The following is a 23,351-nucleotide window of genomic DNA, read 5'->3' as shown; positions in this document are numbered from 1 at the left end:
TGTCTTGACCATTTTTGTGCGTTTGTTGTTAATAAGGTGAAGTGCACATGCACACAACATGTGAATGAGTATTAAGGTCACATACACAAGGACCGTGTTGATTAGTCATTTTTTAAATTTACTATTTGGAATTCAGTTACCCACATCTGGGATTTTACTGGGTGTCATGTTCCCCACCCACACCCCCCAAATAAATGCCAGTCAGGAGCCCACTTGCGAAAAGGTCTGCTGCTCTGCAGCCATTATTGTCGGTTATTTGTCTCTGGATTTCTTGGTTTCTTACCCTAGAAGAGATCTTGCTGGAGGCAATGGTCTTTTATTCAAAGTATCTTTATTACATCACTAACTATTTGCAAGGTTATAGAACATCATGGCATAGCTACAGTTCCTCTCCAAGGTGCTTCTTACTCATCATCTCTGTGAGTGACATCACAAGCTCCTTATGCACATGCTCAGTAGCTATTATTAGAGTTAACCCTTTACTCTACAGGCAGGGCAGTAATTGGCTCAGGGCAAGACTTTCGCCTCATCTGGGGAGGAAGACCCACTTTAGAGAGCTGCCAGCCAATCCAATTAAGCAGCAGTCTGTCGGCCCAGCCATGCCGGGTTCAAGTGGTGACCACTGCTGGGACTACAGTCAGAACCCAAAAAAGTGGAGCTTATGGAAGCCAGATTAAAGGTAAGTCTGGGATATTGGCAGGGCTGTAAAATCCAGCCTTGGATTCCCCATTAGTTCCATAATGTGGCTAGTAGATTATGTTTTGGAAAACATTGCTCTAATCATTTTGGTTGTTTCAAAACTAAATGTACTTGTAATTTAATGCCCTATTGGGTATTTTTACTGCAAGCAGAAAATGTAACATGACATTGATATTAACATTAGTTATACGAATATTCACACCAGGTGGACTATTTTCTAATTCATGCAAACTTGGCAAAAAAGTTCCCATTGCTCAGAAAGTAACTCCAGTACTCAGTGGCTCTTCTAGCCATAGAAGATGTTACAGCATGGAAAGAGGCCATTCAGCCCATCGTGTTTATGACGCCAGCCATAAAAAGAGAAAAAAGAAACTAGCCGTTCATTTTAATCCCACTTTCCAGCACCTGGTCAGTAGCCTTGCAGGTTACAGCACTTCAGGTGCATTTCCAGGTACCGTTTGAATGAATTGAGCATTTCAGCCTCTACCACCAATTTAGGCAGTGAATTTGAGATGCCCACTACCCCCTGAGTGAAAAGGTTTTTCCTCATTTCCCCTCTAATCCTTCTACCAATCACCTTAAATCTATGCCCCCTGGTAATTGACCCCTCAGCTAAGGGAAACAAGTCTTTCCTGTCTATCCTGTCTAGGCCCCTCATAATTTCATACACCTCAATTAGGTCACCCCTCAGCCGCCTCTGTTCTAAGGAAAAAAACCCTAGCCTATCCAATCTTTCTTCATAGCTGCAATTTTAAAGCCCTGGCAACATTCTTGTAAATCTTGTAGCCTTTAGTACTGCTCCAAAAAGCTCCAACTCCAATCTTCTTCCTGGCAAAAAAAAGTTTTTATTGTGGTGCATTCAACACACTAGTTGTTGTGCCATGGTATTGGGGGGAGGGAATCGAGCAGCATTTATTGAGAAGCATCAAGTATATTTGACACGAATAGACACTTCCTTTCTTTTTAAGTGGTGAAGTAATACAATTTTATGAACAAACTTTGAATCACATGTAGGATGAAGCAAACAAACCTCTGCCTTGTATTTGTGGTGACTGCTAGTGGTTTTTGTATCTAGGCAACGGATCTACCTAGAAATACAACAGAATCGGCTTACTTAGAATCTGTGGTTCTACCTAGAAATGAAGATGACAGTGAATTCTTCAGTGAAGGGCCTTAGCTGACCAATAAATAATTACATCATTTTAATAAACTAGTGCAGGTTTGTTTGTGATTAATTTTCATCCCCTAGACCTGATTATCTATAAACCTGTTGGGAGTTTTTGAGGATGTTACTAGCAGAATAGATGAGGGAGAAGGAGTGGATGTGGTGTATTTGGATTTTCAGAAGGCTTTCGATAAGGTGCCACATAGGTTAGTAAGCAAAATTAGAGCTCATAGGATTGGGAGAAATTTACTGACATGGATTGAAGATTGGTTAGTGGACAGAAAACAAGACAGTAGGGAAAAACGGATCATTCTCAGGTTGGCAGGCTGTGATTAGTCTAGCGGAATACAGCAAGAATCAGTGCTTTGGTCCCGACTATTCAATCTAAATCAACAATTTGAATGTTGCAGCCAAATGTAATATTTCCAAGTTTGCTGATGACACAAAACTAGATGGGAATGTGAGTTGTGAGGAGAATGCAAAGAGGCTTCAAGGAAATTTAGGCAGGCTGAGTGAGTGGGCAGAACATAGCAGATGGAATATAATGTGGAAAAATGCAAAGTTATCTACTTTGGTAGGAAAAACAGAAATACAGAGTATTTCTCAAATGGAGACAGATTGGGATATGTTGATGTCCAAAGAGACCTAAGTGGCCTTATTCACTGAAAGCTAACATGCATGTGCAACAGCAATTAGGAAGGCAAATGGTATGTTAATCTTTACTGCAAGGAAATTTGAGTACAGGAATAAGGAAGTCTGGCTGCAGTTGTATAGTGCCTTGGTGAGACCATACCTGGAGTATTGTGTGCTGCTTCGGTCTCCTTACCTAAGGAAGGATATGCTGGCCATAGAGGGAGTGCAATGAAGGATCATCAGACTAATCCCGGGGATGGCAGGATTGTCCTATGAGGAAAGATTGAGGAGACTGGGCCTGTATTCTTGAGTTTAGAAGAATGAGGGGTGACCTCACTAAAATGTATAAAATTCTTACAAGGCTCAATAGGGTAATGGTTTCCCCTGGTTTAGGGGTCTAGAACCAGGGGAACACAGTCTCAGATTAAGAGGTAGGCCATTTCGGACTGAGATGAGGAGGAATTTCTTCAGTCAGAGGGTGGTAAATCTTTGGAATTCTCCACCCCAGAGGACTGTTGAAATTTAGTCATTAAGTATGCTCAAAGCAGAGGTCGATAGATTTCTAGATACCAATGACATTAAGGGGTACGGGGATAGTGAGGGAAGATTGCTAATTTTCATGCTAATTTATATGCTAATTTTCACGATAATTATTTTTTGCTTTCTTTGTGAGTCTTGGTTGTGGTCACATCACCTGTCAATATTAAACCACTAAAGCCATGCTCTGTATTTTACATGCTACTGCCAGGGCTCAAAATGAATATCATAGGAGAAGCAGTTTGCTACATTCCCTGCAGTTCTTTTGAAAAGCACAGAGCTATATTTAGTCTAACATCCATCTTGTTTTGATGGCTTTATTTATCATTTTTAATTCATATTCACATAACATAATTCAACAGAGATGTTAAACCTTGTTATCCAGGGAAGTACTAAAGAGTCAGAGCCTTCATCGGAAACTGTTTGCCAAGCCATTTTATTGACATAGAAAATAATCAGTACAATTGCATCAATGCATATCATTGCTTTAGAGAAACATAACGGTGGCATCTGTATGTCGTGTTGAACAGAACATGAAGTATTGCCGTTGTGGCTTATTTATCCCTTGGTAAAGATAATGGCTGTAAAATTCAACTCCATACTGCCAACTCCCAAGAAACTGAAAATGACAGATGCACCGGTGATGGCATCGGTTTGCCGTGCATGTGCTGGAAGTATGCAGGGGGCAGTTTGTAATGTCAAACAGCCTTTAAGGCTGACTTGATGCATGTTCTGTCAATTTGGACTGCAGTTAACATCTTCTAATAATCAGTCCCAGCTGAAAATGTGTTCAGCTTCAGGAGGTGAGGTGTCAGCTGTGGCTTAGTTCATAGCACCCTCGCCTTTGAATCAGAGGGTTGTGGGTTCATGTCCCACTCCCGGAAACCAAGAACTGTGATTGTACTCGAAAGAGTTGCAATCTGTGACTGTTGATAACTCGAAAGAGTTTCAGGAGGTACCCCACCCTAATTCTCCCCCCACCCCCCTACAGCCAGTATTATTTAAAGGGACAGCCATCCTACTTGTAGGTGAATGGCTTTTGACAAACTTTTACTTTAGCAAAGTTTGTCATAGTACTGTGTTGTGTTCTTGTAGGAGTTTTGGTGACCTGATGGATTTTGAAGCAAGTGTTGCTACATACTCAGAGGGACGTCAGTGGGGTTTTCTGCCATGTTAACAGAAAGCCTGTTGAGTTACTGGGGCTTTATTTGTGGTCCCTGTTGGGCTGCAACATGTCAAAGACATGGAGCACAGGCTGCAGAGAGAGGAAGCTGTGCAGAAGAAGGAAGAGTGCAATCAGCAGAATGCCTTTCCACCAAGGATTTTCAGGGAGCATTTTGAATCAGAATCATTGAATGGTTACAGCCCATCATGTCTGTCCCAGCTCTCTGCAAAAGCAGCTCATCCACCTCTTCCGCGTAGCCCTGCAAGTTTTTTCTCTTCAGAAAATTATCGCATTCTCTTTTGAAGGTATCGATTGACCCTGCCTCCTCCACGCTTTCGGGCAATGCATTCCATTTCCTAACCACTCGCTGCTTAAAAAATGTTTTTCCTCATGACACCATTGTTTATTTTACCAATCACCTTAAATCAGTGTCCTCTGGTTCTCGATCCTAGTCTGTCCAGATCCCATATGATTTTGAATACCTCCATCAAATCTCCTCTTAATCTTCTCATCTCTAAGGAATACTGCTCCAGCTTCTCCAGTCTATCCACATAACTGAAGTTTCTCATCTCTGGAACATTCTCATGAATCTTTTATGTACCCTTTCTAAAGCATTCAAATCCTTCTGAAAGTGTGGTGCCCAGAATTGGACACAGACCTCCAGTTGAGGCTAAATAGGTATTTTATAAATGTTCACTGTAACTTCCTTGCTTTTGTACTCTATGCTTCTGTTTATTACGCCCAGAATTCCGCATGCCTTATGCAACCTTCCCTGCCACCTTCAGTGATTTGTACATATGTATACCCAGGTCCCTCTGCTCCTGCACCCTCTTTAGAATTATAGCCTTTATCTTATATTGCCTCTCCTCATTTTTCCAATCAAAATGAATCATTTCACACTCCTGTACATTAAATTACACCTGCCACTTCTCTGCCCATTGAACCAGCCTTTCTATGTCCTCTTGAAGTCTATCGCTATTCACCTCACAGTTTAGAACACTTCCAAAGTTTTGTGTCGTCTGCAGATTTTGAAAATGTGACTCATACAACCATGTCTTGGCCATGAATATAAAGATAAGTAAGGGTCCTAACACTGACCCCTGGAAAACCTCACTGTATACCTTCCTCCAGTCTGGAAAACAACCATTCCCCACTACTCTGCTTCCTGTCATTCAGCCAATTTCGTATCCATGCTGCTACTGCCCTTTTCATTCCATAGGCCGTAACTTTGCTGGCAAGCCTGTTGTGTGGCATCTTATCAAATTCCTTTTGGAAGTCCATGTACACCACATCCGCTACATTCCCCTCATCAACTCTCTCTGTTACATCATCAAAAAACTCAATTAAGTTAGTTAAACATAATTTACCCTTAACAAATCCCATGCTGGCTTTCCTTGGTTAACCCACATTTGTCCAAGTAGCTATTCATTTTGTCCCAAGTTATCATTTCTCTGACACCGACATTAAACTAACTGACATGTAGTTGCTGAGTTTATCCTTGCACCCTTTTTATTTTCAACAATTTTTCGACGTTCACAATTCTCTAGCCCTCTGGCACCACCCCTATTTCTAAGAAGGACTAGAAGATTATGTGGCCAGGAGCTCTACAATTTCCACCTTTCCCTCAGTATCCTTTGATGCATCTCATCCAGATCTGGTGACTTAACAACATTAGGTGTGGCCAGCTTTTCTAGTACCTCAGCTTTTAGCCCATCCAGTGTCTCGACTACCTGCACTTTCACTATGACTTGGTAAAGACAAAAACAAACTACTCATTTATTCCTTAACCATGCTCTCTGTCTCCATGAGTGAATCCCCTTTTAGGTCACTAATCTGCCCTAACGGCTCCTTTTATACGCTGAGAGAACACATTCAGATTCCCTTTTATGTTCACTGCCAAGTTTTTTTTCTCACACAGTCTCTTCACTTATTTTATTTGTTTTATTTTCCTACTTTCACCTCAGCCAGGAGCAATATCTGAAGTGACTACAGTTCAACAAGGGGATGATTGCTCAATACCCACCATAAACCAAATGACAAGGGTTCTTTTTTATTCGTTTGTGGTATGTGCTGTTCGCTGATGAGGCCAGCATTTATTACCCATCCCTAATTGCGACCACCTTGAACCACTGCAATCTAGTGGTATAGGTATATCCAGAGTGCTGTTAGGGCGTTTTCACCAAGTGACAGTGAAAGAACGGTGATATAATTCCAAGTCAGGATGGTGTGTAGTTTGGAGGGGAACTTGCAGGTGGTAGTGTTCCCAAGTATCTGCTGCCCTTATCCTTTTAGGTGTTGGAGGTTTTGGATTTAGAAGGTTCTGTTGAAGGAGAATTGGTGAGTTGCTGCTTTGCATCTTACAGATGGTACACACTGCTGCCACTGTACAACCCTGCTGGAGGCAGTGAATATTTAAGGTGATGGATGGGGTGCCAAACAAGCATGTTGCTTTGTCATGGATGGTGTCGAGCTTCTTGAGTGTTGTTGGAGCTACACTTTTCCAGGAAAGTAGAGAGAATTCCATCACACTCCTGATTTCTGCCTTGTAGATGGTGGACTGGCTTTGGGGAGTAAGGAGGTGAGTTATTCGTCACAGAATTCACAGCCTCTGACCTTCTCTTGTAATCACAGTATTTATATGGCTGGTCCAGTTCAATTTCTGGTCATTGGTAGCCCCCGGGATGTTAATGGTGGGGATGATTCAATGATGGTAATGCCATTGATCATTAGCAGGAGATGGTTAGACTCTCTCTTGTTGGAAATGGCCATTGCCTGACAATTGAGTTGTGTGAATGTTGCCACTTATCAGCCCAAACCTGATGTTGGCCGGGTCATGCAGCATGCAAGCAGACTGCTTCAGTATCTGAGAAGTTGTGAATGGTATAGAACATTGTATAACCACCGGTGAATATCATCACCATTGACCTTATGTTGGAGGAAAGGTCTTTGATGAAGCAGCTGAAGATGGTTGGGCCTAGGACACTACCCTGAGAAACTCCTGTAGTGATATCCTGGAGCTTAGATAATTAGCCTCCAACAACCACAGCCATCTTCCTTTGTGCTAGGTATCATTCCATCCAGTGGAAAGATTTCCCCTTGATTCCCATTGACTTCAATTTTGTTAAGGCTCCTTGATGCCACACTCGGTCAAATGTGGTCTTGATGTCAAGAGCATACTGCCTCACTTCATCTCTCGAATTCAGCTCTTCTGTCCATGTTTGGACTTAAGGCTGCAATGAGGTCTGGAGCTGAGTGACCCTTGTGAATCCCAAACTGAATACCATTGAAAAGGTTACTGGTAAGTAATTGCCACCTGCTAGCACCTTTCTTCACTTTTTTGGTGATTGAGAACATACTGATGAGACAGTAATTGACCAGATTGGATTTGTCCTGCTGGTGATTCCTTGAGAGTGGAGGGTGGCTGTGAGCTGCCCCGATTCTGATGCTGCAGCCTGTTGACTCAAATGCCACCCTCCTGCAGGACAGCCCCAAACACAAGCCACCAATTGCCGTGCTCAACATGTGTGCAGAAAAAAGGCCTGCTGAGGCAGAAGAAATTCAGGACAAAACGCAATCTGGGAAGGCCTGACCCAGGACGCAGGATGAAAGACCAAATTGCAGGACAGTCCTGGAAAATCTGGGACTGTTGGTCACCCTGCCTTGACCACTGGTTGCACATGGGAGATTGGACTCCAAACTCTGCACAATGTCCTGTGCAAAGTTGGAGCTGGACCCTTGACTGTGACAGCAGAGTGGAAAGCTGGTGAAGTCCATTGTCACACCATCTGATGCTTTCACTTCATACCAAATGGCAGGAGGAGGGTGAGGTGGGAGTTGAAAAGGGGCATATTACAGGAGCATAGTGTCATCTTAATGTTCTCTGCAATGCCGAATGCAACAGGCTCTATCACATATGCCCCCATGATGCAGAGCCTCATTTCCAGAGGGCTCGAATAATGTAGGTGTGTCTGACCCCTGCCAGTTCTGCTTCACTCTGAATCTGTCCCGTTATGGACCACGTATCCTGCAAAAGAGAGGGAAGAATGTCAGTGATTGTTTTGCAGTATGTTTTAGAGATGTGTCTTCCATGGTTAAATAGCTGAAGGTATATGGGAGCAGCAAGAGGTGGTTGTGAGGCTGGCGGCATGGAAAGATTTATGAAGGTGAAATATAGGCCTGAATCTTTTGGTCGGCGTGCAGGGGCGGGCCCCACCCACCGACGCGTAAAATGACGTGCGATGATGTCGGGTGTGCGTCCTGACGTCACCGCGCATCATTCAGATCTTCAGTTCAGCGGGCACGCACCGGAGTCGGCTGCACACCCACCGAACTGTCAAAGGCCTATTAAAGCCATTTAAATATCAATTAAAACAATTAACAGGGCTCCCGTCCAACCTTAAGGTTGGCGGGCAGGCGAAGAGCCCAGGCAGCCTTCACATTTATCATGGAACCTCATCCACAGGTGGGATGAGGTTTCATGAAGGTTTTTAAACTTTTTCTAAATAAAATTCATTGACATGTCCCAGCTCACATGAGGGGACATGTCTGAATCATTTTTTAAAATCTTTTATTGACTTTTTCACAATGAAATTAAACCCCCTGAGGCAGCTCTGTGTCTCAAGGAGATTTCTGCGCTCTCGCGCGCATGTGCACAGAAGAGCGCAGGCCTAGACTCAGCCTCCTCCCCCCACCCACATAGGGAGCGCTCAGCGCTTTCGGGTGCGCATCACGCTGGGCGGGCCTTAATTGGCCCGCCAACGTAAAATGCCAACACATAGCCGATTGCAGGCGGTGATCAGCTGCGCGCCCACACTCGCTCCCACTCAGCGCCCCCCGACGGAGAAAATTCTCCCGATAATGTCTAAATATTAGGTCTAGGTCTGTATTGTGAATGGGTGAATGATGTGGGTAAGGTGCCACAAGCAGTGTGAGAGATTTGTGTTTGATTGCGATACGTCCTTTGAAGATACATTCACTGACCTTGACCACCCATGTTTGTCATTGAACTTCTTTCGGCACTGCTGCCAGGCTCAGAGATTGACCTCCTTGACCACCTGTTCCCATTTCCCCTCAGGGTGTGCCTTGATGGCCTTCTGGCCCCCTGTAGAAACATTGGGTAAAATTTTCCCCCCATTGTGGGGGGGGGGATTTGTGGGTGTGGGCGGGCGGCCCTCCAATCAGCGCCCCCAATTGGGGGCATGCTGCCATTTTTCATGGGTGGGTGGCTGTGCACATCCAGTTTGGGGAGGGGGGGAATGGCAAATGTGGAAGTGCGCACCTTCATGCATGCGCGCGAAGGAGCGCTCCGACTCCCTGAGACTAAGACTCTGGGAGATCAGTTCCCAAAGGGAAAAAATTAATCTCTGGAAAATTTCATTAACCATCCATGTCCCCTCATGTGACAATGTCACATGAGCTGGGACATGGATATAACTTTAAGTAAAAGTGACTGTTAATTTTTTAAGTCAGCCGTGAAACTTCATCCCACCCGTGGATGAGGTTTCGTGCTTTTTCAGGTGGCCGCCAGCAACCTTAAGGCTGGACAGGCAGGTCCACTAGTTGCTTTAAGTGATTTTTGTATGGCCTCAATAGGCCCTTGACAGGTCAGCGGGTGCGTAGCTGACTCAGCTACGCCCCCACTGACCTGAAATTGCACATGGCGCGGGATGATGTCGGGAGTTCCGCCCGATCTCATTCCACATCATTTTATGTGTCGGTGAGCGGGCCCCGTACCCCCGCTCGCCGACGGGAAAATTCTTCCCATTGCTTCTCTCCTCATGTCCTCATTTCCACCTTCTGTACTACGCTTTGAAAATCTGGGACCCCTTCCTCTTTCCTGGTGCTCCATTTGATATGCTTTTCTTTGTAGACAATTATTCCACAGACAGTCAGCAGCAACTTCTACATAATGAATGCAGCTCCCTTCCAGAGGTACAGGGTACTTATAAAACATGCAGGCTTGTTGAAACACGTGCTAACCATGCACACTGCTTGACCCCTGTCGAAGATCCAGCCAGCCAGCAGCTGGCATTAGGCTGCATTCTACAATAATTCAAATGAGTAGGCAGCACAAAGTATGCATCCTGCCTGCTTCAGCAGGATCAGGCACAACTTAATTGTGAACCATAACCACCGCGCCCAAAGTTTTATTTTATTTTTTTCATTGGATGTGGGCATTGCTGGCTAGGCCAGCATTTATTGCGCATCCCTGGTTGCCCTTGAGAAGCTGATGGTGAGTTGCCTTCTTGAACTGCTGCAGGCCTTGTGGTGTAGGTACACCCACAGTGCTGTTAGGGAGGGAGTTCCAGGATTTTGACCAGCGACAGTAAAAGAACAACAATATAGCTCCAAATGTTGCTTGGAGGGGAACTTGCAGATGGTGGTGTTCCATTGTATCTGCTGCCCTTGTCCTTCAAGGTGGTAGAGATCATGGAGTTGGAAGGTGCTGTCAAAGAAGTCTTGGTGAGTTGATGCAGTGGATGGTACACACTGCTGCCACTGTGCGTTGGTGGTGGAGGGAGTGAATGTTTAAGGTGGTGATGGGGTGCTATTCAAGTGGGTTGCTTTGTCCTCGATGGTGTCAGGCTTCTCGAGTGGTGTTGGAGCTGCACTCATCCAGGAAAGTGGAGAGTATTCCAATACACTCCTGACTTGAGCTTTGTAGATGGAACACAGGCTTTGAGAAGTCAGGAGATGAGTTGCTCTCTGCAAAATTTCCAGCCTCTGACCTGCTCTTGTGGCCACAGTATTTATATGACTAGTCCAGTTCAGTTTCTGATCAATTGTAACCCCAGGAAGTTGAATGTCAAGGGCAGATGGTTAGATTCTTTCTGGTTGGAGATGGTCATTGCCTAGCACTTGTGTGGCACGAATGTTACTTGCCACTTATCAGCCCAAGCCTGAATGTTGTCTTGGTCTTGCTACATATGGACTCAGACTGCTTCAGTATCTGAGGAGTCACAAATGTAGCTGAATATTGCGCAATCATCAGTGGACATCCCCACTTCTGATCTTATGATGGAGGGAAGGTCATTGGTGAGGCAGTTGGGAATGGTTGGCCTCAAACACTAAGTGTCCTAAGAACATAAGAAATAGGAGCAAAAGTAGGCAATACAACCTCTTGTGCCTACTCCGCTGTTCTGCAAGATCATGGCTGAATTTCTACATGACTCCACTTATCTGCTCTACTCCATAACCCTTGATTACTTTACTCTCAGTCTTGAATACATTCATTGACTGAGCAGGCACAGCCCATTGGGTTAGAGAATTCCAAAGCTTCACAACCTTCTGAGTGCAGAAATTTCCCTTCATCTCAGCCCTAAATGGCAGACCCCTTACCATTTGACCCTAGTTCTAGAATCTCCAGGCAGGAAAAATAGCCCTTTAAGCCCGCCAAGACATTTCAATGAGATCATCTGTCATTCTTCTAAACTCCATAAAACATATTATACACATTCTACTCAACCTCTCATCACAGGAATCAATCTACTGAACCTTCATGGCATCCCCTCAAAGGCATGTGTATCCTGCCTTGGGTATGGAAACCGAAACTGTACACAGTCCTCCATGGAGTCTCACCAAAGGCCTATATACTTGCAGCAAGATTTCCTTAATCCTATACTCCAACCCCCTTGCAATAAAGACTAATGTACCATTTGCCTTCCTAACTGCTTGCTGTAGCTGCATGTTAATTTTCTGTGATTTGTATACAAGGACACCCAAATCTCCTGAATACCAACATTTACTATTATCTTATCTTCTCAAAAAAAATTCTGCTTTGCCATTCTTCCTACCAAAGTGAATAATTTCACACTTCCCCACGTTAAACCTGAACTGCCACCTTCTTGCCCACTCACTGAACCATCTATATTCTCTTTGCAGCCTCTTTGCGTTCTCTTCACAATTCACTTTTCCATCTAGCCTTGTATTGTCAACAAACTTCAATATTTTATACTCACTCCTCTCATTTAAATCATTGGGTACAGATTGTAAATAGCTGAGACTCATGGTTACACCCTGTTATCCTGAAATTGACCCATGTATTCCTGCATTTTTCTGTCCTTAACCAATTTTCAATCCATGGCAAAATATTTCCCCCAATACCATGAACCCTAATCTTATATAACAACCTCTTGTGGCAACCTTATTGAATGTCTTCTGAAAATCTAAATATACTGGATTCACTGGTTTCCCCGGTACCTTCTATCCTACTAATTACATTCAAAAAAACTTCTAATTTGTCAAACATGATTTTGCTTTAACAGATTTAGTTAATATAATGCTGATCCTGTCTAATCATATTTTGATTTTCCAAGTGCCCTGTTATCACATCCTTAACAACATATTTTAGCATTTTCTCTACTAAATGTCAGGCTAATTGGCCCATGGTTTCTTCCTCCTTTCTCGAACAGTGAGGAAACATTTTCTACCTTCCAATCCACCTGGACCATTCTAGAATTTAAAGAATTCTGGAAGTTCAAAACCAATGCATCTACTTGGGGGGAATTTTTGCAGGCAAGGGAGACGAATGTGTGTCCCTGAAATTGACATTGGGTTGGGATCCCGACATCCCACTCTCTTCCAGGATTCTGCAGGGTGGGATTTAATGTGAGCAGGGAACCTCATTTGATATGTGGGGTAGTTATTAAGGTAATTAAAAAACAATTAAGAATTCTTTTACCCCACAGTTTTGGATTTCCCAGCCAAGGGATCTGTGCCCTGACCTTTCAGCAACTTGCCAGAGTCACCTAAGCAAGTACACAGCAGGCACAGTTTCTTCAGTGAAACTAACAGGTTGGGAAACTTGAACGGTTACATTGAAGTGCTCTAGCCACGGCTATTTAGAGGCCACTGATGAAAGCACTTCTCTCAGAGGGTGCTATTACTACATGATTGGTGATTGCCAACTACTTGGAAGGCACTCCTCCTGTCTGGCACTTCACTCACCTTCAGCTACACTTGCCTCCTGCCAGCCTTCACTATGGTATGGGATCAGTTTAAGCAGCTCCACCCTGAAGTGGGACAAGAGCAGAAGCTACAATACTGCAGGAGCAGCAAAAGCCCCTCAGATCCTGCAGCAGGATCCCTAGGTAAGAGTGAGAAACCTGGGGGCAGCAACCTTCCCAGGTCTCCTCTCCATTCCTGTGGCTTCTGCAGCCACAAAAATCCAAAACTGCTGGGGAACCATCATAACTCATGTTGATTTTTTAATTCATTCATGTGATGTGGGCATCGCTGGCTAGGCTGCATTTATTACCCATCCCTAATTGCCCTTGAGAAGGTGGTGGTGGTGTAGCGGTTCACGCTACAGTCCATGTGCTGTAGGTACATCCACAGTGCTGTTAGGGAAGCAGTTCCAGGATTTTGACCCAGTGACAATGAAGGAACAGTGATATATTTCCAAGTCAGGATAGTGAGTGGCTTGGAGGGGAACTTGCAGGTGGTGGTTTTCCCATGTGAATGGTGCCCTTGTCCTTCTAGATGGTAGCATTTGTGGGTTTGGAAGATGCTGTCTAAGGAGCCTTGGTGAGTTCTTGCAGTACACGCTGTAGATGGTGGACAGGCTTTGGGGAGTCAGGAGATGAGTTATTTCTCGCAGGGTTCCTAGCCTCTGACCTGCTCTTGTAGCCACAGTATTTATATGGCTAGTCCAATTCAGTTTCTGGTCAATGGCAACCCCCAGGATGTTGATAGTGGGGGATACAGTGATGGCAATGCCATTGAACATCAAGGGGTGATGGTTAGATTCTCTCTTGGTGGAGATGGTCATTGCCTGGCACTTTTATGGCACAAATGTTACTTGCCATTTGTCAGCCCAAGTCTGGATATTGTCCAGGGACAGGAATTTTACTTTGTCGGGCGGACGCAGCAAGTAGGCCCAGGAGCAGTTGCGAAGCGGACCACCGTCTACGATCGGGCCCCTACACCAATTTCACGATGGCTCGCCAATTAACAGCCAGCCAGCGTGAAACATGCGCTACAACGCTGAGCGCTGCCGGGGTGAGGGCGGGAGCGCACAAGTTTGCGCATGTGCGTGGGTGTGCGCAATGAAAGCTCCCTGAGGCACAGAGCTGCCTCAGGGAGCTGAAGATTTTTAAAATCCAAAAATAAAGATCTTACAAATGTTAAAAACATGCCCCCTCATGTGACTTTGTCCCATGAGCAGGGACATGTTATAAATTACATTTCAACATTTTTTATTTTTTATTCCTGTTGGAAACCTCATCCCACCCGTGGTTGAGGTTTCATAAAACATCCAAAGGCTGCCTGGCTGATTCTCCTACCTGGCAATCATAAGGTTGGACAGACAGCAAAAAGTTGAATTCAATTAATATTTTAATGGCCTTAATAGGCCTGTTAATTGTTGGTGGGAGCGCTGCTGGCTCCGGCACGCGCCTGCGGACTAAAATATCATGCATCATTTTACGCTGAATGGATCAGCTGTGCGATTGACTGCTCAGCGCAAAAACTAAATTTATTCCCAAAAACTAAATCCAGCACTACTTCATTCCTTATTAGGGCAGAAATATTACGATAATGTAGGTTCTCTTGTGCACGTCTTAGGAATTTTTCATCCTCCTTGCCCTTTACATTGTTCCCCCAGCCCCCCAATCCATTTTAGGGCAGTTGAAGTCCTCCACTAAAACTGCTTCATTATATTTGGATTTCTCTGCAATTTGCATACAGATTTGCTCCTCAATCTTCTCCTTGCTATTTGGGATGTATAATCTGCACCCAGCATCCTAACAGCTACTTTTCTCTCTCTTAACTCTAATGACATAGATTCAGTCTATATAGTATATCCTTCCTGAATATATTGTAGCCAGGAACTTTTAGTTCCCATCCTTAGCCATGTTTAAGCTTATTCTCCATTGTAGCCATTATATCATAACCCCATGTGGCAACTTTGCACCCACCCAAAACTCGTCATTCTTATTTGTAACATCCCTCACATCAATGCACATGCACTCCAACTCCATATTAGTTTGATTGGCTTTTCTTTTCCATCTAATTCCTGCTCTATCAACACACTAATGTTTACTTTGTTGTTGTTTGATCTTCCAGTTTTCTACTCCATCCTGTCAAATTAATGTAAACTCTTCCCCCAGGGCATTAGGTTAATCTCCCCACAAGGATGTTGGTCCCAGCCATGTTCAGGTGCAACCCCTCTGACTTGTATGCTCCCAATGCCCCAGGGACCTGAAGCCTTCTTGCACCGCTTCTCCAGCCACGCATTCAACTGCACTGCCTCCTTCTTTCTTTACTCGCAGGCTTATGGCACAGGGAGTGTTTTAAAAAGTGCCAGCTTTGAGGTTCTGTTCTTTAATGTTTCTGTTAGCTCCTGAAACATTTTTTTATTCTTTCATGGGGTTTGAACATCATGGGCAAGGCTAGCATTTATTGCCCATTCCTAATTGCCCTTGAAAACGTGGTGGTGAGCCACCTTGAGCCACTGTCATCCATCTGGTATAGGTGCGCGCACAGTGCTGAGCTAGGGAGAGTTCCAGGATTTTGACGCACAAACAGTGAAGGAGTGGTGATACAGTCTCAACTCCGGGCCTCCATGCTTTTCCCACTTATTTCATTGATTCCAGCAGGGACCACGGCTTCTGGCTGTTTGCCTTCCCCTCAGAATGCCATCCGTCTATTCAGTAATATCAATAGAGATCTATTTGTCATAGCTCACAGACTTCCAAAAATGATTTAGGCATACACATTTTAGCAGCTGACAAAAAAACCACATTTCTTTCTTTCGTCTAGTTTTCAGTGATGGCAAAATTTAGTGCCCCAAAAGCAAATGTTTGAGAGCTATCATTTAGGAACTGACAGTAGGTAACACAGTTTTAAGCCTTTGCCCTGCTGAAACTACAAATGCATCTTGAAAGGGGCAAAGGGTTAATATGAATAAAAACAGCAGTGACATAACTGGTTTTAGATTTTCACCTAAGTGATTGTGATTGTGATTCTCAGTTCATGGAAATGCTTTCGAGCATTAACCGCAAGAGTTGGTAAACCAAAATAACCTTGATTTCCTTGTTTCAGAGAGTTTCCACTTCATTTCTGGTTATCCAGGATGATAAAAACGTAAATGTTATTTTAGGTTCTCTTAAAACTAATTTTTGCCTTATTACTTATTTTTGACCTGTAAGACTAAGAACTCTACTATGCCTATATATTAAAATCTTACAAAAGTAGTTTAAGCACAACTTGAAACTGACAAATTTAAATTTTGCATCCGTTTTTCCTTGATTAATGAGTGTTCAAATATTTAAGAGATACCTGTAATATGTGGTGCAGAGACATGCATATCAGACAAATCTTGGAATTGAACTCTGTTTCAATTTTATTTCGTTAGTTAAGCTAATTTGTTACCTCAGGGACTAAACTTAATATTTTTGCAAGAGAACTTGGCTTGAAGGAAATCATATTACATGGTCAGAAGGTGCTACGTTTACCATTCATATGAACCGGGAGAGATTTCGTTTTTACTAACATATGTTGAGGCAAAATGTTATATACTTTAGAAAAAGAAATGCGACTGTTAAAGGGGCATCATCATGTTTGCCCAACCTTTTTTTTCCTTTGCTTATAAAGTTAGTGCACAGTTCTTTTCTCTCCCTAACCAAAAGCAGGTTCGCCAACAGGGTCAAGATGCTGAATGAGCAACTCCTGTCCTATGTTCCAATAATTTTCTATATAGATGGTGCTTTTTAACTTTAAAATATTGAAAAGAGTTTTTTTTGGTTTTCTTACTAATGGCTTCTTGCATGATAACATTGTGAGAAATAGCAGTGCTGATTATTCCATAGTATTTTGTGGCTTTAAGCTTATTGCGTAGTGCACTGAGAAAAGTCTCACGTGGACTCACTGTACATAAAGTGTTGAATTATTTACACCTCCCAACAGAGAGGGCAGCAGAGAAGGCAGTTCTTGTGTACTACACACGTTCCCCACTTAAAAAGCAACTTATATGTTGAAATGTAACATGATACACAATTTCCCAGAATATAATGTGAATAAACCAATATCAACAATACCTGAAATTTCAGAGGTTGAGTTGCATATTTGTTGTTACTGTAATCACAACTAAAACTTATGACCAATGTAACCAGAGTAATGTAATTGTAAAAAAAAATGCTTTTCCTTAATATCAGTGTCTAACAAAAATATCATAATTTGACAAATAACGAAAAGAACAACTTTTTTCTTCTTCCTATCTTCTTCCTTTCAATTAACCTATTTGCTTCTTTTTCTGTCTTGGTATCTTCTTCCGTTTCCATTAGTTTGACTCTGCTTTCTCAACTCTGAACTTCTTGACTTTGACTGCCACGCTTAATGATTGGGAATGTGACATTGATTGACCCTGGCTCAATTTGCTCTACCGGTGGATTCTATGATACCGGCAAACTTTCAGTTTCTTTGTGACTTTTACTTTCTTTCAGACTTTCATTTTGGACTGTAGGAGGAATTGGAACCATAGAAGGGCTGTCATGCTCTCCTTTAGATTCAGATTTTCTCTTTCAGGCAAATGATCACCATAACGCTAATGGAGTCGTTCTCCAAACTTCACTAAATATGTGAATCCTCGTCTCTTCACAACAACTCAAATCATATATTTCTTCTTATCACTTCGGTGCTTTTTCACCATGACCTTCTGACCAGCACTGAACTCTTAAAGTTTCATGCCTTGTGCATCAGGACTCATCTTCACTTTGTCTTGCTTTTTTCTTACTTTGCTATTTGTCATCAGGCTTAAGCAAACTGAACCTTGCCCTGGGAAAGTGTTTAAACACTGATTCATAAGTGAGAAATCTGTTGTCGACTGTGGGGTTATTCTGTAAGAAAACAGCAAATTGTCTAGCCTTTGTCAAAAAGAAACATGTCATCTAGCAAATACTTCTGCAAAGACCTCTTCATAATCTATACACTTCTTTCTGCAGCACCATTCAATGCTGGGTGATATGATGGCATTTGGGTGTGTTTGACTCCATTCTCACTCAGAAATATTTCAAACACTACTGAGATAAACTGTGGACCATTATCTCACACCAACACCTCTAGCAACCCATAAATTGCAAACCAATTTTGCAAAACATCAATAGTTCTGGCACTTGTATCATTGACCATAGGCTCAACATTTATCCACTTGCTATAGATATTAACCAAAACAAAGTACTCTTTTCCTTCCACTTCAAAGAAATCGACTGATACTTGTTCCCACAATTTTCTTGTGTTTGGTGGCGGAATGAAAGGAACTTTAGGTAGATCATGTTTCATTCTGAGACGCACTTCACAACTTTTCACCAACTTTTCTCTGTCTACCTTAAGATATCAAAAATAGCTTCTTACTACTGCTTTCATATGGACTATCCCTCTGTGCTCTTGATGAAGTTCCTCTAACAATCTCTCTCTAAACTTTGATGGAATAATGACTGTTAAACCTCCAAAGCAGATGGCCTTGATCCATATCGGTTAATTTTGATGTGTGAAATGCTCCTGTAGATTCTCATTATCACACTGTTTAGGCCAGCCATTCATGACATAATTGAGCACTTTACTGAGAACCACATTTCTTCACTAATTTCTCTGGCAAATACTGGCATAGTCTTGCAAAACGTTGGCTGTACACTGTCCTTAATGTGGAATTCATACTTGTGGTGCCTAATTTTAATCATTTGGTCCTGCTTGTTCAAAAACCACTGTGCTCTCTTAGCACTTATCAAATGTCAGACATACTCTTACAGTAAATAACTTGGCCCAGTTTAACCATATCTTCTTAAGCCATTCCTTCTCATCGGGGACTTTGTTCCCTCCAACTACTACTAATGACAAATAATAGGATGCATCATCATATTCTACCCTAACACTGACTTGGCCAACATTGGACCACCATTATTGCAATAGCCACCCAGTTTCACACCAGTTTTGCATACGGGAATATAACTTAGGGATTTCTTGTACTCCTATTCTGAGATAACAGATACTGCTGCAGCTGAAATGCTGCAAAGATGAAAGTAAGTTGTGAATCTCCGACTTTCATTTCTATTGTGGTGCTGGAATTATACCTTCAGCCCTATTATTCTCATTTTCCATGTGTTGTTTTCCTTGCTCTTTAACTGAGCACAACTCTTGATCTTCTTGCTTGACATCAGCTTTTGTTTCCATATCGACCACATGCATATTCAAGGACTTCCAGGTCCATGAAATAGCTTTAAATCTACCTCAACCTGGTGTATTGCAGTGAGCTGGTGCTTGCCTGTGGCCTAGTGTTTAACTGGGACCTGGAGCATTACTGTTTCCTCTACTCCTGCATGCCATCTGGATAAGACTGACTTTCCAACAGGATTAGCACTTTGACTGGAAGTGGGGACATTTAGATAGGTGGTGGCTACCGTGGCAATGGTAACATCTAAATTTCTGACTCGGAGACCTGTGAACTTGGCTCCTGTGACCTGGATCTCACAGAAAGCTGGTGGAGCTCCCCTACAGGCTCAGGAAAAGAACTCTCTAGCATTTGCAACTATCTCTTTCTGCCATTTGTATTACCCCATCACAGGCCTTCTTCCATGTCAACTTATTGCCTTTACTCAAAAGCTTGACCCAGATTTTATAGCTCTTTAGGCCTCCTACAAAAGTATCTCTAAGGTCGATTTCTAAGTTTGCGCCATACCCACAGTGTGAGAGAGGTTTTTTAAGTCAAGATTGTAATTGCTACAGTCTCACTTGGCAACTGTCTCCTTTGACAGAATGCAACTCTCTGTGCAGTTTCATTCTTAGTTGTGCCGTGATAGAAGTCCAGAATCTCATTAATTTTAGTCCATGGTACTGGGGTCTCACGGGCAACACTAGTTAAACACTAAAGTAAAAGCATCTGACCCCATCACCATGAGGAAAAACATTTACTTTATCCTCATCTCCTATTTTATTCACTTTCAGCATAATTCATAATTACACCAGTCCTCTTTGCAAGAGTTAAATTTCCCCATTGTCATCAAATATGCTTTCTGTGCCTTTTTTTATACATTTTTTTATACATTTACGTACCACACTGAATTGTTCATGAAGACAACATGAGCAATCTTTCAAACCACTCAAACTTCCTCAAAGTCCACTTTAGGAGTTCCAAAATGTGTATCACAGTTTTTCGGTCCTTAATTTCTCAAATAAAATGTAAAAAAAAATTTCATCCAAGCCTCGTCACCATCTTTCTGTTGTGTATTGCACATGGACTCACTGCAAACAGCCATTGTTAAAGACTTTATTTAAACCTTCCCCCAGCAAAAAGGGCAACAGAGAAGAAGCATAAGGTTTGTAGTATAATTATCTTGGTATGCTATAGTGACTATTAGCCACAAAAAAGTTGGCCCATCTACCTTGAGGTGCGAGATAGGGAAATCGTTGTGTTTGGAGTGATGGGATATTAAGTCTGAGACATTACATACTTAGATACGATGCCACATAGGCATGAATGTGGACATAGTGAACTGTCAGATCTATTGTGGCCATTGTAGCATAAAAGACTCCTCCCTTGAAGAGATGGTTACATGAGCAGGGCCAGAATCTCTAATACTTGAGCACAGCCCACCAACATTTTTCTTTGAGGGAATATTTTGGAGAGAAAGATTGTATTTCTGTAATGCCTTTTTTGGGAATTGAGATACATATATGGGGTGGAAGGTGGTTTTCTTTAAAGTTTGTGGAATGCTTTTGCCACTGTGGTGTATATGCCATTTAAACAGCCAGAGAAGGCATGTAATATTGTCTCTTGTACATGAAACTATTCTGTGCTAAAGTGCCACAAAAACTATAGAATGACATGTAAAATTTGAAATGTTAAGCTCTTCTATGTGCACTAAATCAGACATCTTGCCTTTGCAGGTTGTCACTTTGTGGTACCGGGCACCAGAAGTTCTGCTGCAGTCTAGTTATGCTACGCCTGTTGACCTATGGAGTGTTGGCTGCATATTTGCAGAAATGTTCCGTCGAAGGTAAGGCTCATATTGGTGCAAATATATTACATTTATTTAAGGAGATCAGGAGAATATAATCCCTTGTTAACTTTTAGATGAAGATCTGTAGGGGAAAGTATATGTCTTGAGTCTCTGTGTAGTAGTATTGTGTGAACACATGAGGTATTTTAATCTAAGGGCCAGTCCAGTTTGAAGACAGGACCTTATTAAGTTGCTGCTTGTAAAATGCATGCTCCGATGCGTGGCCTGCTGCATCGCACTGACTCTGGGTCAGTCCTAGATTGGGTGGCCCAGAGGCTGACCCAGCTGTGGAATGTTAGATCTGCCTGGGGAGCAATTCTGGAGTGGGGAAACCTGAGGAGGCGAAGCCGACAGCACTCTTGTGAAGCTCAGAGGCAAACTCCTGCTCCTTTTGCTTCATAAAAAACTAATTTTATTCTTTACATTTAAGGCCTTTTTCTCTTATCGCCAGGTCTTTCTGAGTGCACAGTTTGCTCATTGTGCCTGCAGAACTACTTTGGGGTCCTATATAACTCATATGACCCTGATTTTCATAGATTAATCTGAGCCCTGCTTGTTTTAGGCCACCTAACAAGAAGGCCCAAGTTAAAATGGCAATGGAGTAGGAATAGAGCTGAAAGCTAACCACCTCGATTTAACTGACCCAGTTCAGTAGAGCAGATGGATTTAAAATCCCCCCATGCTGTTTTCAGTATTTCTAGTGAAATCATAAACATGCTTGGAAAGTGCTTCCAATTCTGCTCGTCTTGGCAAACATTACTCCTCGATATGAACCTAGATGTTGACTTAAGTGGTTGTGCACTATGTTGTATATAATATGGAATAACTGAATGTAGAAGATTGAGATCTGATTGAGGTGCTTAAAATGTTAAAAGGATTTGATAGAGTAGATATGGAGATATTATTTGTTCTGATGGGGCACTAGGAACAAACCGTTATAATAATAGTTAGAGCTAGGCCATTCAGAAGAAAAAACAGGAAGCACTTTTTTTACACAAAGAATAGTGGAAGTCTGGAACTAACTTCCCAAAAGGAAATGGATACTGGGCCCAAAGACACTTTCAAGACTGAGATAGTTAGATTTTTGTTGTGTAAGGATTATCAAGGGATATTGAGTTGAAGTGTAGATCAGCCATCATCCTATGTTCTCAACTCATTAGGGGAGGTAAATGCTCCCTTTTAGTCTGCTTTTTGACACAATTTGCAAATCCAAATATTCTGATTTCTTCAGCTTGACTAATAGCTTTGGTGTTTTGTGTCGGTGTGGTATTAGTTTGGTTTTCCCTCTGTTTGAAATGTTGATCACACTGAGCGAAGGTACTAGAAATAAAAAAAACAAAATGCAACGGCCTAGCAACTGATCGAGGCAATGCCCATTCCGACTACCGAGGTCCCAATACAGCAGGCAGGAAGCGTGTACATGTTTCTGTCCATACGTGCGCAGTTTGAAACAGCGAGGAGAGAGCCGGGATTTTCACAGTTTTAAACAGCGAGAGGAGGGCCGGGATTTTCACAGTTTAAACCAGCGAGAGGAGAGCCGGGATTTTCATAGTTTAAACCAGCGAGAGGAGAGCCAGGATTTTCACAGTTAAACCAGCGAGAGGAGAGCCGGGATTTTCATAGTTTAAACCAGCGAGAGGAGAGCCGGGATTTTCATAGTTTAAAACAGCAAGTTGAGCCTGAAGCTCAGATGCGGAGAGCAGGCCGGCGTGAGAAGGGCAGCGGTGGCGGGAGATAAAAACCTGCAGCAGTGAGCCCCTTCAACCTGTTTCTACCTGTCAGTGCCAAGTGTGACATCACAGGAAAACAGGTAGGTGATTGGTGGGTATCTCTTCCCTGTCTATTTTGATTGGCCAAGTGGTTTAAATCAAGAGATATAATTACAGCTGTAGAATACAGTTAAGAAATTCACTTTTAAAATAGTTAACATCCAAATTAATTAATTAATTAAATAGAATAGAGGTGGTTGGGCAGGCGATGTGTTGCAGCTGTAGCATGTGGGAGCTGGTGGACACCGGTGCAATCCACGGTGACCACATCTGCAGGAGGTGTTGGCTGCTTGAGGAACTTCAACACAGAGTTGATTTGCTGAACTCCAAGCTGCGGACACTGCGACACATCAGGGAGGGAGAGAGTTACCTGGACACTGTTTCAGGAGGCA

At 42.7% G+C, this 23,351-nt stretch overlaps 1 protein-coding gene across 3 annotated transcripts in view; it reads left to right on the top strand.

The window, feature by feature from the left end:
* The window catches only part of cdk6 (cyclin dependent kinase 6), a 328,683-nt gene that overhangs the window by 255,555 nt on the left and 49,777 nt on the right, over positions 1 to 23,351 (top strand). For all 3 annotated transcript variants that reach the window (XM_078538938.1, XM_078538939.1, XM_078538937.1), the window contains exon 5: positions 21,078 to 21,187. In XM_078538938.1, the coding sequence (XP_078395064.1) occupies positions 21,078 to 21,187 (110 nt within the window). The remainder of the gene's footprint in view (positions 1 to 21,077; positions 21,188 to 23,351) is intronic.

This window comes from Cetorhinus maximus, chromosome 3 (genome assembly GCF_964194155.1).
Source record: "Cetorhinus maximus chromosome 3, sCetMax3.hap1.1, whole genome shotgun sequence".
NCBI lineage: Eukaryota > Metazoa > Chordata > Chondrichthyes > Lamniformes > Cetorhinidae > Cetorhinus > Cetorhinus maximus.
This window is presented reverse-complemented; position numbering and strand designations above follow the sequence as displayed.